Source organism: Andrena cerasifolii, chromosome 8, assembly GCF_050908995.1.
Source record: "Andrena cerasifolii isolate SP2316 chromosome 8, iyAndCera1_principal, whole genome shotgun sequence".
Classification (NCBI taxonomy): domain Eukaryota; kingdom Metazoa; phylum Arthropoda; class Insecta; order Hymenoptera; family Andrenidae; genus Andrena; species Andrena cerasifolii.
This window is the reverse complement of record NC_135125.1, coordinates 8263771-8275773: the sequence shown is the minus strand read 5'-3', so window position 1 is coordinate 8275773 and position 12003 is coordinate 8263771. Positions and strand designations below refer to the sequence as shown.

General features: G+C 38.0%; 4 protein-coding genes across 9 annotated transcripts in view; 3 read left to right on the top strand and 1 right to left on the bottom strand.

Annotated features, from left to right (window-relative positions):
• Positions 1 to 263: 263 nt before the first annotated feature.
• Positions 264 to 1954, bottom strand: Ift20 (intraflagellar transport 20). The gene is made up of 3 exons (XM_076818705.1): positions 1819 to 1954; positions 1232 to 1386; positions 264 to 908 (listed from the first exon to the last, which is right to left on the bottom strand). Exons 1-3 carry the CDS (start codon positions 1940 to 1942, stop codon positions 795 to 797), a joined length of 393 nt encoding a protein of 130 aa, XP_076674820.1. The 5' UTR covers positions 1943 to 1954; the 3' UTR covers positions 264 to 794.
• A 391-nt stretch (positions 1955 to 2345) lies between these two features.
• Positions 2346 to 7570, top strand: LOC143372493 (BTB/POZ domain-containing adapter for CUL3-mediated RhoA degradation protein 3). Of its 3 annotated transcripts, XM_076818689.1 has the most exons (5): positions 2346 to 2505; positions 3188 to 3500; positions 3581 to 3779; positions 4351 to 4501; positions 6366 to 7570. In XM_076818689.1, the coding sequence occupies exons 1-5, from the start codon at positions 2346 to 2348 to the stop codon at positions 6371 to 6373; spliced, it is 831 nt and encodes a 276-aa protein (XP_076674804.1). In that variant the 3' UTR covers positions 6374 to 7570. The 3 variants fall into 3 exon arrangements, with proteins under 3 accessions (XP_076674804.1, XP_076674805.1, XP_076674803.1); XM_076818690.1 differs by lacking the exon at positions 4351 to 4501; XM_076818688.1 differs by having other exon boundaries at positions 4351 to 7570.
• A 492-nt stretch (positions 7571 to 8062) lies between these two features.
• LOC143372491 (INO80 complex subunit B) lies at positions 8063 to 10663 on the top strand. 2 transcript variants are annotated; one of them, XM_076818686.1, is made up of 6 exons: positions 8063 to 8198; positions 8508 to 8673; positions 8772 to 8958; positions 9025 to 9258; positions 9341 to 9513; positions 9603 to 10663. In XM_076818686.1, exons 1-6 carry the CDS (start codon positions 8195 to 8197, stop codon positions 9733 to 9735), a joined length of 897 nt encoding a protein of 298 aa, XP_076674801.1. In that variant the 5' UTR covers positions 8063 to 8194; the 3' UTR covers positions 9736 to 10663. The 2 variants fall into 2 exon arrangements, with proteins under 2 accessions (XP_076674801.1, XP_076674799.1); XM_076818684.1 differs by having other exon boundaries at positions 8155 to 8240.
• A 177-nt stretch (positions 10664 to 10840) lies between these two features.
• The window catches only part of LOC143372472 (uncharacterized), a 59696-nt gene continuing 58533 nt past the window's right edge, over positions 10841 to 12003 (top strand). For all 3 annotated transcript variants that reach the window (XM_076818650.1, XM_076818649.1, XM_076818648.1), the window contains exons 1-2: positions 10841 to 11051; positions 11452 to 11554. In XM_076818650.1, coding sequence (XP_076674765.1) covers positions 10976 to 11051; positions 11452 to 11554 — 179 coding nt within the window. In that variant the 5' untranslated portion in view covers positions 10841 to 10975. The remainder of the gene's footprint in view (positions 11052 to 11451; positions 11555 to 12003) is intronic.

The window sequence follows — 12003 nt, the reverse complement described above, 5'->3', positions numbered from 1 at the left end:
CTCGTCTGCGTGACTAGTTCACTTCTTTCTCCTTTCTTTTTTTTACGTGTTTACGATACATAAGTAAGGAAAATTTTTAATAAGTAAAATATAGGAATACTGCTTCACAAATTCTTTTTTATCTCACCAGCATGGTTTCATTGTATCACTTATCTCGTCGCAACATGAATATTGCGGTAACCGCAACGATTGTGTATTTGCAAAATATAAAGTTTTTGTTTGGTAAAATAGTGTAGCTGTTACATAAACGATTCGCACAGATCATGTGCGGTATCTTCAGATTTTTTATTGTTGTTCATCTCCTACCAATGCTCACATGTAATTGCGGCTGTTAGTAGACAGTAAATTGTACGAGAAACTGTTTATAATTACATACAGAAAGTAACCGTAAATTTTGCGAAATGGAAAAAGGATAACACCACTGTCGAGGTGATCAGTAGCATATGAATACTAGAAACAGTACCTAGTATCACTCAGAATTAACTGATGTGCCTTTCTAATTCAGGGGTTGAGAACCTTCACAATATGTATGTACATTCGACGCCGTCTTATTAAGAAGGGTTTGAACCCCGATACCGTCTTAACTGCAAATTTCGTCATAAATTTATGTATAAATATCTTGTTTCATAATATATGTCGCTCTAATTATCGCTGGTATTTCTACTTATCCTCCTCATTTTTGTCAATTTCTGCATATATGAGAATATATAAACAGCTGCTATGTAAGACACATACGTAACAGAGGTAGCTTTAAAATTACGAAATGAGTTCTATTCTCTAAACTAATATAATTTCTAATTCACTGTTAATTGCTCAATAGTTTCCAGCTGCTCCATTTCAATCTTTTTCAAGGAATCATATTGTATACGAAGTCTCTCAAGTTCCATAGATTTCTCGACAATTTGAGCCTGCAATTGATGTACATTAATATCTTTTAAAATATAATTTACTTTAGTGGCTAATATCTTCGTAAGTTAAGCTAATTGAATCTTATACATCTTGTACTATAATTCGGAGTTCATAAATTATTTATTTAATATTTATGAACATCTACGTGTTAAATATCAGATCCGTGGGAACATAGCGCATGTCGCAAAGTAGACGCTCGCGTTACGATTACTCAACCAGCTTTTGAGACATTTAAAACGCAGTAATACAAGGGGGATATAAAAAAACGCGTAAAAATTGTATTTGTCTATATTCAACTTGAATATTTAAATTTGTGAAGGACCTGAATCTGCTGTTTTTGGGCATCCCTTTCCTTCGCTACCGAGCGAAGTAAATTTCGGGTCCCAATTGTTTTCATTTTCTCTTTCTCCACTTCGTTCGCCAATCGATCTATTATTTGTATAAATTCATCGGCGTTCGCTTGAAACTCGGTAATTTCTGGGAAACAGAAAACATAAATATTTCATCGAATAAAACGATGCACATTAAATAGAAAGTGTTCTTAAATAGAAAACGGTTAAATAAATCAGACTGCCTATGCCAACAACAACGAGATACAGAATTATGTACACCAAGTGGATATTTCAAGAAGTATCGAACACATTCATTTTGAAATATTGGTGAAGATTCGGTCCAAAGGCGGCGACCTATGTAGATGGCAGTAATTACTGTCAGCAAGCATGTGCGTGAGTTTGTTTTGTACAAAGGCAGCCTGAACAAATAATAAATCCACGAAACGGTGAGAGACAGCGAGGTGAGTCTACCGACGAGCCTCGCGAAGCCAATTTCCTAACGAAGCCGCGGGTACCGAAGCAGCAATTGGTTGTACACAAATAATCGTGTGATCGGAACGGTCGCCATAAAACTCACTCGACACGAAACTCTGACATTCTTCGTTAAGCTTGTTCGTCTGATTCGCCACTTCCGGTTCTAATACGCGGATCTTGCTCAAATCGTCAATGTAAATTCCATACTTTGCCAAAGAATCGGCCATTTTCTTAAATAAACAAACGATCGACTGTAGGCAGCCGCGCCTGCGCCTATCTCCAGCTATTTAGTATTCGTTCATATTCGTTTCTTCGTGCTAGTCACTCGCCAAAATGGGGGTACGGTAGGGTGTAGTTTTCTCGTCAATTCGCGGAACATAAAAAGATCAGTGAATCGTGCCGTTCAGCGAAGTTTCCAGCGTTTAAGATGAGGCCGATAAACGCCACGTAAATCGCCTCTGTGTTGGTCATCGTTTATCACTCGCGCTGTCGCCCCCGTGACTCGCAACGCTCCGTTCGTTTCTCTGTTATATTTCCGATTTGACATTTAATAAAGCCAATATACTTCTTCCCCCCTCGACATTCATTGCCATCGGTGTCCGACCTTTCGATCTATCGCCGTAGTCCGTTATGTCCGGAGATCACAAAGCGGGAATTAATCCTTCGGAGTACGTCAAGCTCAATATCGGCGGTTCCTTACACTATACAACTTTAGGCACACTGCAAAAACATGACACTATGCTGCGTGCTATGTTTAGTGGTCGCATGGAAATTCTTACAGACTCCGAAGGTGAGGTGTTTCATAATTCTTAACTGTTACCGTAAAGGTAGGCTCTCACTACGCCTCGCCTCAGCTCATTTTATTCTTCCTACGCTTTTCTCATGTATTTTGACAATTTGACTAACACTGCGCCTCGCCTGGCCTCAGCGCGACTCCGAGCCGCAGATTCTTCCTCGAGATTATTTTGAGGAAGAGAGGCGAGGCGTAGCGCGAGTGGATGCAATGCCACCGCACAGGAAAAGGTTCGCTAAGCAACTGACCAAACCCATGAACCGAGACAAGCTCAGAGAACTTCAGGTATGGAAAACCCGAGGCGACGCTAGCTTAGATGCGAGTGCGAAAAGAAGTTGCGCCAAGGCGAGGCCAGCCTAGATGCGAGTGCGAAAAGAAGTTGCACCGAGACCAGGCCCCAGCCCAGATGCGAGTGCGAAAAGAAGCTGCTCCGAGGCGAGGCCAGGCGTAATGAGAGCCTACCTAAACGTTGCTCGCTATACTTTACGCTTTGCAATATCTTCCACCGATAAAAGGTTCCGTAGTTTCTTGGGAAGCTCGTATCGGAGTACGTGTATTCGTTTATGAAAGAGGCAGGAGGACTTAGAGTCTCGTTTAAAATTCCTTATTTATATAGCTTGAGATCAAACACGCAGGTATCTGTTGTTTCCTGGTTACATCTTACAAACTTGATTCGCAGGGTGGATATTAATAGACAGGTGCGGTAAACACTTTGGAACGATCTTGAATTTCTTAAGGGACGGCTCGGTCCCATTACCGGAAAGTACGAAAGAGATGGCGGAGCTAATGGCGGAGGCGAAGTTTTACTGTATCAGCGAACTGGCCGAGTCCTGCGAGCAAGCGCTTCTTCGAAAGGAGAGGGAGGCAGAGCCGATTTGTAGGGTTCCGCTTATCACCTCCCAAAGAGAAGAACAATATTTAATCAGCAGCACTACTAAACCGGTAGTGAAGCTGCTCGTTAATAGGCACAATAACAAATATTCATATACAAGGTGATACTACCTGTTTCATAGAAATTGCGATGCGCAGCAAAACGCGGAATAAATAAATGTAAAAAGCATTGTCTTTACAGTACGTCAGATGACAATCTGTTAAAAAACATAGAATTGTTCGACAAACTGTCTCTTAGATTCAGTGGTAGAGTACTATTTATTAAAGATGTGATCGGCTCCAGTGAAATCTGTTGTTGGACGTTTTACGGTCATGGGCGCAAGATCGCGGAGGTCTGTTGCCACTCTATTGTATATACGACCGACAAGAAACATACAAAGGTAACGTCAGACTATATTATAACTTCTAAATTTCTAGCTACAAACATAATCTACAGCAGGGCTGCACAGGGTACTGTTTTCAGCGCCTAGCGGCGAGCAACCAGCCGCCCGTCGAGCTGTCCCGTTGCTAAGGGTAGAATCAGTGAGGAGAACTACAGTAGTGTGTTTCGCAGCGGCTTTTTGTCGTTTAGCAACGGGACAGCTCAACGGGCGGCCGGTTGCTCGCCGCTAGGCGCTGAAAACAGCACCCTGTGCAGCCATGATCTACAGCAGGGTTGACTAACTGGTGGCTCGCGAGCCACCGGGGGCAGCTCCGCCTTGCTGCCGCGCTGAACGGCTTCCCTCCATACCGACCAGACTCTGACGATCGCAGTCGATTCCTCCTTCTTTCCTTCTCTTTTTGACTGCGATCGCCAGAGTCTGGGAGGTATGGAGGAGGCCGTTCAGCGTGGCAGCAAGGCGGAGGTGCCCCCGGTGGCTCGCGAGCCACCAGCTAGTCAATCCTGATCTACAGTAATATCCGAGTTAAACGTAAGGGAAGAGGAGTAAAGCTTTAATTCGTAACGCGTAGGTTGAGTTTCCGGACGCGAGAATTTACGAAGAGACATTAAATATTTTATTATATGAACACCGAAACGGTCCCGACCAAGAATTAATGCAAGCAACGTCCTCCCGCGGTGCAGTCAGCGGCGCACCACCCTGTACATCAGACGAAGAAGACGGTGAGCGTTCAGGCTTGGCTCGCCTTCGCTCCAACAAACAAACCACCAACTGACCCTACTTTGTCCCCCCCACCTTTCCCCCTCCGACGACCCTTAACGTCGTTCGAGTCCTCGCCCTTAAGACGCGAGCCAATACAAAATAAGATGTGTGAGAAAGGAGACGGAAGCAGAGTTTCATATATACGATATCCATTCGGACAGGTATTGTATATACGACACTGTGAGATGATAACATCTAACGCGTCTCTTTTTCTTCCCTCTTGCGCAAAGCTGAATGAACAATGTTATTCGGATTGATTGTACGACGGGCTATCGCTAAGTTTCACATCACACTCTTATATGTTCTTGGTATATACCTATATATCCTAATTATTTCACATATCTGGGATCATTTACGACTATTACGGGATGATTCCGACTTGAGAACGGAATGACAAATTCGCCTTGGATCTATTCATATTTATACAATAAGGTATACAATAATAGGGGGCTGCAATGCGTTCCCTGATTTCTTATTTTCATATCAAGCGTGGAAATGAGTACCTTTAAGAGAACAGAGACGCGAGTACTATTTATGTGCCAAATGTTCGTGTCAGAGGCAAAAGCAAGGATAAGTCGAAGTTGCCATTCTGTGACTGACGGGATTATTTACTATTTTATACTCTATAACAACTTTTAAGCAGTTATTTAGGAGAATAAATTATACAGAAAAGTTTGCGCAACGTAGGACTGCATTGTTACCTGTTGTAAGTATTATTTTTATGGTTATTACTGTTATATTACATATTACGATTATTGTAACTATCATTACTATCGTAATCATCGATATTTTTATTACTATCGTCATAAATTCTACACGTTTATATGTTGTTCTTTTTTTTTTACAAAACAGAATTCTGTGTGAATAAATTGATAAAGTAAAAAGTGTGTTCGCATTTTTCAACTTGGAAGTTCTATTAAACTGCTTAAAGGATGGTGTGGAGTAAACGCTACCGGTAAAATTACAACAGAGTATATAGAATATAGGTCAGACACTTGAAAATGAATTCAAGCTGCAATTGGTTTCTCAATGTTGCTTGAAATTACAAACATAGGTCCTCTATCATGAATAACGTAATAATTTCTATAAGCATATAAGCTTCGTATTAATTTCTGTACATCATTCCAAAATGTGGTACATTTTTTCTTACATTAATGCTTTTTACGCACGTACTTCAGTTTACGGAAACGAATATGTAATTCAATGAGCACTGCGAACTGATATAGCATACTTTTCTTTATATGGTGCAAAATCCAAGATTTAATGAAGGGACCATGCGTATTTCAGTTTTATACCTGCAGCTGTTTCGCTGTAGTAGAACTTTCGTACAAAGATCACCCGTTATTCCTTGAGTTACTGAGTGCGAAAATTAAGAGTCCGCATATTCTATTCTCCCGAATACAAGACGATATTTATGCGTATGTATTATAGCAATAGCAATATGGGAAAACAAGGTTTGATAATCTACAACAGAGAAAAGCTTAAGTTCCTATAATTTTATATAAGAAAGATTTTGAAATTGTAGGTAGCGAGTGTCATTCATATTTCATATTTATTATAAATCGCTGTAGCTAATAAAATTATGTATCATGTAAGTTAAGCTAAATGCAATATATATTATGTTAATGAAAACATTATCGCTGCTTGAATTTTTCAACCTCACGGTAGAGCACAGATTTAGCGGCCTCCTTGTAGTCAGGTAAAATCGACACGAGCTTTAACGGTTCTTCGAGTTACATGCTTTCATACCTTAAAATAATAGAATTAGCCGTTGCCGGAAGTGAATGAAATAATGTACTGATTATTATTTATGTTTTCTTTCAGGAAACTAGTACGTCCCATCAAAATACATAGGGTAGCCAAGGTCCACTTATTAAAACGACGATATTTCTAATCTAGCCACATTGAGCAAGCCAGCGACGTTTCTGTTTCATAATTGTTTGAAAATGTATGAGAAGTTTTGTCTTGTATCCGGGTGAATTGGTCGTCTCTTAAATTTTCTTGAACGATTTTCTTTTTGTTCGTTTAGTTCGTAAATCGGAAACACAAAGCTAGTGGCTACTGCTTTCTCAAGAATTCTGTAATTGCTGCTTAAATTGCAAAACAGCAAACTTTCGACCCATATTTTCCCCGACAAATCGAATTTGCCTATTTTGTTTGTAAGTAACGAAGATGCACGTGGCATCGGTTGTGAGTCTGCAGACAAGCAAAAATATTTTATTTAAGAGCAAAAGCAACATATCAAGCGACAGTAGTGTACACAGTTGAATATCAAATTCCATCTACTGAATAGAAATAGCCCTGCACCATGTACAGATAATGCTATTACAAAAAAATTGATGTTATTACATTTAGTACCATTTCACGAAAAAGTATGTTAAGCTATAGTTTTCATTGCACAGTCGGATAACTTCAATATATTACTTATGCCTGCATGCGTATTTATTAGAAAAAGACTGACTTACAAAATCTTCTCGACCTTTATTCAAGAAATATATATGTGCAAATAATGGGGCCATTAAATATCTGAGATAATAATTGTTTGGTGAACAGGGTATTTTCACAAAATGTAAAGTGTATTGTAAAATAGTATTTGTTGGATACATAATAGAGGAACAGTATAGTAATGTAAACAAAGATCAGAACATGTAACGTGTGAATATGTATCTGTCCTGAGTAGGTGAATTAAATTACTTGAAACATATTATATGTTAATAAAATAACGGAATATTAACAGTATATATACATGGATATGTAATCAGAAAAATAAGTATTACTGTGTTGTGGAAAGCAGAATTGCATAATAAAGGTAGCATATGATATAATAACGCTTAAAGTATTGTTTATTTTAAAATGATTTTCTAGCTGGTGGTGTGAAAAAAATTGCTCTACTTGCTTTTCATTATTTGATGTGTAATAATATTTTTATTACTTTATTTCCATAATTTTTCATAAGAATACGTTTTGGTTTAAACCAAAAGAATTTGAAGAATCCTACAATTTGGATTTTTTAAATAAAGAATTTTTTTTTTAAATTTCATTTTCAACACACCTATATTTACATTATTATTATATATTATCCTAAAGCTATTTTTTGTAAATGTCCAAACAATACTAAATACGTAATAAACAAATTTATTGTTTTTGTATTTAAAAATAATATTCCACTAATGAAGAAGTAATTTATCTTCAGTTTAAAGTTATTACCTGCTATGCTACATCTGTTAAACTTATCATATTTTATTATGGGCGAATTCCACTTACGCCTAAATCGCCCGCAACGCCCGTGATTAACATTCCAAAGTTTATGAAAATCTCTTGAAATATGGAAGAGAACTCCGTGAAAGAGTCACTATCGGAAAATACAGGTTTTTAATTATAAATTACGACTCGAAAATAGGAACATATAATTTATGATATTCATTTTACGGTCGTGAGCGCGGGCGATTTGAGCATAAAGGGAATTCATAATATGAATGCGTTTCACTTACGCCCTTTATTATATGAAAATTTGTATTTCAAGCTTACCAACGTTAAAGCTCGTATACCAACATAACAGTTGCGAAACTAACTAAGTTTCGCACCACGGCGTTCACCGCATCTTCAACACTTTCGTACTTTTGACAGTTCGAGCAGATCAGCTTTTCAACAAAATGGGTAAGAGGAAAGATATGAGCACAGATGAAGAAGCGTCTGTAGGTAGGACTCGCCACATAGCGAATGATTAACATTCAGTTTGCGCGACAATGATCGAATGTATTAATTTTTTCTTCATTTTAATTTCGTCGCTGGGGTTAGTAAAGCACTTCTAAGATAGTCAACCCAGTGAAGGGACATCAACAGCAAATGGTGACGCTTCACGAAACTAAAATTCCGCGGGAAAATGAAATATTTTTATACATGCTTTATGTTTAGTTTTAGCCGTCGTTTCCTAATTTTGGTATTTACACATTCCTCACCTTTTAGAAGCTAATGAAGTATCACCGCAAAAGAGGCATAAGAAGCATAAACATAAGAAACATAAGAAGAAGAAAACGATGCACGAAGAAAGCAATAATTTTAATGATATTGTTGTCGACACGGAGAAGAAGAAAACATTTAGATTGAAAGTGAAGAAGGATGATGATAAAGGGTAAATAAAATAGAAGATATTTAAAATACTATCGCATTAAGAATGATTTTATATTCTGTTGAAATATTACTGGGAATAATATCAATATTGTTTTATAGGTCAGAAAGGCCTCGTGAAAAACTGCCAAAATTGTCTAATCTCAGTGTCGCGGGTTCGAGCACTGCTCCCTCGCCAAAAGCGACGACTAAGAAGAAAGTACCTAAAGGCAACAAAGGTAAAGATAGTGGGACTAGTAGCGAAGAGGAACGCTGGCTTGATGCAATAGAATCCGGTAAACTGGAAGAGGTAAGTGGTCTTGAATAATGTTTAGAAATTTATAACGAATTATAAGTTACGTTTATTTCATTACAGGTCGACGATGAGTTGAAGAAGATCAAACCAAAGGATCCAAAATTAATGACGGCTCGTCAGAGGGCTATGTTTGAAAGGAAGACTGACACGGAACCAAATCCAGGAGTAGAACAACTTATGTCTTTACCGACTGGATACAAAGAAAAAGTCATGACTGCCGAAGCCATACAGAAAGCTGCTCTTAAATCTTTGAAAAGGAAACAACTTGCTGATGAAAAAAGGGAGAAAGATAAGGTAGCTTAGTTATTAAAATTTTTAATCTCTCTTTTCACTATATAATATAACAGATTGTAAGATTTTTCACTCATACTTGTAGAAAAAGACCATGGAAAGATTATTGAAGAAACAAGAGTCTAAAGCTTCTAAAGTAATTAGTAAAGGAAAGCCTTCTAAAAGACAAGTTCCCTTAATTACATACCGCTTAACACTCGAAAAAAGTTCGATATCTTTACCTCCAGGAGAAAATTTTCCCCTGCAAACTACTCACGGGTGAGTAAAACTTATATAAGGCTATGGATAAATTTAATTATAAATGCTAGAAACTAATCGTGTTATTATGTTATGTCTTTGCTTTCCAGAAGAAACCCTCCACCGCAAATTCTCTGTGGTGTGAATCACTGCAAAAATCCGAAAAAATATTCGTGTTCAAAGACCGGAGTACCCTTGTGTAGTTTAGAATGTTATAAAACTAATTTAGCGATATCCACGTGAGGGAGGGATATAACAACAATTGCATTCGAAAGTTTTTCAACCAGATTCCTTAGGTTCATCCCGTTCGTAAATTAAGGAGTACAAACGTTAAGTTATTTATTACTACGATTTTTAAACTCGTTTATTACTTCGACTAGTTTCAATTCTCCTTTCACGTAATATTTATATTCACAAAGAAGTAAAGAAATTTCTTTTGCTTTATACAAGCCTAGTAGGTAGATATTAAAACGGTTGTCATTAGAGATATGCGAGAACCCGAAAATGTTGGGAACCCGAGGTCGGGACGGGTTTATATAATCCATTTAACTTGGTTTCGGGAAATTTAAACTAAAACTACTTTTCTGGAACATTAATGATAGAATTTGTATTTGTTGAAAAGTAGGTTAAAAAATATTACGTAAGACGCTACCTGACTCCCCTCTTTGTAAGAAAAGGTAAGAAATTCACAACCCTCCCCCTCCCCCTAAGGCCTTACGTAATTTAAGGACGACCCCTAATCACAAATTGGTCACACATGCTTCACTGCACCCCAGCGTCATTTTTGAGTTACCATTTTTGTATTTTTGAATCTCTAATAGTATTTTTCTAGAAATGTAAATTTTCATCTGTGAAATTCGTATTTGAAAAACAATAGTTGTGGATAAAAGCGATTGGTCTTTTGTTAAAAATCACTAAATTTTTAAATTGCATTATTAAGGGCTAAAAATTTACGGAAATATTGGCAAAGGCAAATACACCCCATGTGGCCATGAAGGGTTAACACGATGGCCGTTTTGTAAATAGTTTTGTATATGCAATCGTCTGTACAGTTTTAACATCTCAGGCAGTACTGTCTGTAATATTTTTTAAATGCGAAATTGTTACTTACAATCTTGCGTGCGAATGTATTTTTGAAATAAAAGAAACGGAGAATGTTACGTTACATTTATTCACGGGCTACCGATTCCGCCGAATCGTCGATAAAATCTGCAAATAGGAGTTACGTGAACGTTACACTGTCGTCTGGCAGACAGAACAAAAATCTGAAATGTGCATCGAGTGCAACTTGTGCAACTAGGACTAGCCTAGGCCTTGCTTTCACCGACTGAGGTAGGTCCGACCAAGTCGTCGTTTAGTCGTGAAACACGTAACATCGCGGTATCCATTGCCCGGGTCATCTTCGACTCGTGATTCGCGATGCGAACACCGCGACTGATATAGATTAATAAACACTGCTAAAACCCAGAACCTCTGGGTGACGATGTCGCGGTTCGGTAATTTCGTGGTTCTCATAGTTCTTCTAATTTCACTAGAGACTTCAAGATCTCAGACGCCGGGTGAGAAAAATTTGTCTACTTCCCGAGTCCATTTAATTTGTTTAAAATAAAACTGACGGCCCACTGAGAGTAATTATTTTTCAAGTGCATCGACATCGGCGCTTCCGAAATATAAATGTGTTCGCACGAAACGTGATCGTGAACATTTAGAACTGATTTTAAATAAGGCTCTGGGGAGCTGGTAGAAGACAAGTAACTGGTACTAACAGTTACTTAATGAAACTAAACGGGCATTTTCAGTTCATTTCATTTTTTGAAAGTCTTCAACTTTCCATTGAGTTATGTAATTTGTAAACGGTCGAAATGATTCATAGTTGCATTAAAATCGGTTAATTTACAAGCACAGGTTGCTAAGGCTGAGGAATTCTAAGTCAACGTTCGTTCTTTCCTTAAAAATTAGATGACGATTATCACGAATGCCTGCGCCCTTGTGCCAACAAAGCGTCTTCGAAAAAGTTGTGCCGCTACGAATTCTTCGTCAGTAAATTGCCTGCCGCGATCAGGTGAGAGATACTACTTCTATAACGTATTATTCCATTTTGGTATGTGAAAATATGTAAGAAACATCAGAAGAATTGCTTCAGTGTTATTTGTCGAAGAATAATTTCACACATCGCTTCCATAGTTTAGCACGAACAAAACGGTAATTCAGAACATGTTCGTGTCACAAAAACTTTTTTCATTTAGGGAACACTAATATTGTACCTTAGCTAATGTAGGATTATAGAAGAAATACAAGAGCTAGTTAGTCCGCAACGAAGACCACCAAAATAGTACATACATATCTAACATAAACCTGTAACATCGAATACCCTCGGATAAAGGATAACCAGTTGGAATCTCGGTCAATTTCACGTTGCCCCAGTAAATACACAATTTCTACCGCAATCTACTAGGTAACGGTAGATACGCTTCGCTACTTAGTGCATCTCAACTTTTTACGATATCCAAC

Excerpts from the sequence above, each read along its gene's own strand:
- Ift20 (XM_076818705.1), bottom strand. The coding sequence starts at position 1,942 with ATGGCCGATTCTTTGGCAAAGTATGGAATTTACATTGACGATTTGAGC. Across the intron at positions 1,387-1,818 it reads ATGTCAGAGTTTCGTGTCGA|AAATTACCGAGTTTCAAGCG; the intron begins GTGAGTTTTATG and ends TCTGTTTCCCAG. Across the intron at positions 909-1,231 it reads CCCAAAAACAGCAGATTCAG|GCTCAAATTGTCGAGAAATC; the intron begins GTCCTTCACAAA and ends CATCAATTGCAG.
- LOC143372493 (XM_076818688.1), top strand. The coding sequence starts at position 2,346 with ATGTCCGGAGATCACAAAGCGGGAATTAATCCTTCGGAGTACGTCAAG. Across the intron at positions 2,506-3,187 it reads AATTCTTACAGACTCCGAAG|GGTGGATATTAATAGACAGG; the intron begins GTGAGGTGTTTC and ends CTTGATTCGCAG. Across the intron at positions 3,780-4,350 it reads CCGACAAGAAACATACAAAG|GTTGAGTTTCCGGACGCGAG; the intron begins GTAACGTCAGAC and ends CGTAACGCGTAG.
- LOC143372491 (XM_076818684.1), top strand. The coding sequence starts at position 8,195 with ATGGGTAAGAGGAAAGATATGAGCACAGATGAAGAAGCGTCTGTAG. Across the intron at positions 9,259-9,340 it reads AAAAAAGGGAGAAAGATAAG|AAAAAGACCATGGAAAGATT; the intron begins GTAGCTTAGTTA and ends TCATACTTGTAG. Across the intron at positions 9,514-9,602 it reads CCCCTGCAAACTACTCACGG|AAGAAACCCTCCACCGCAAA; the intron begins GTGAGTAAAACT and ends TTTGCTTTCCAG.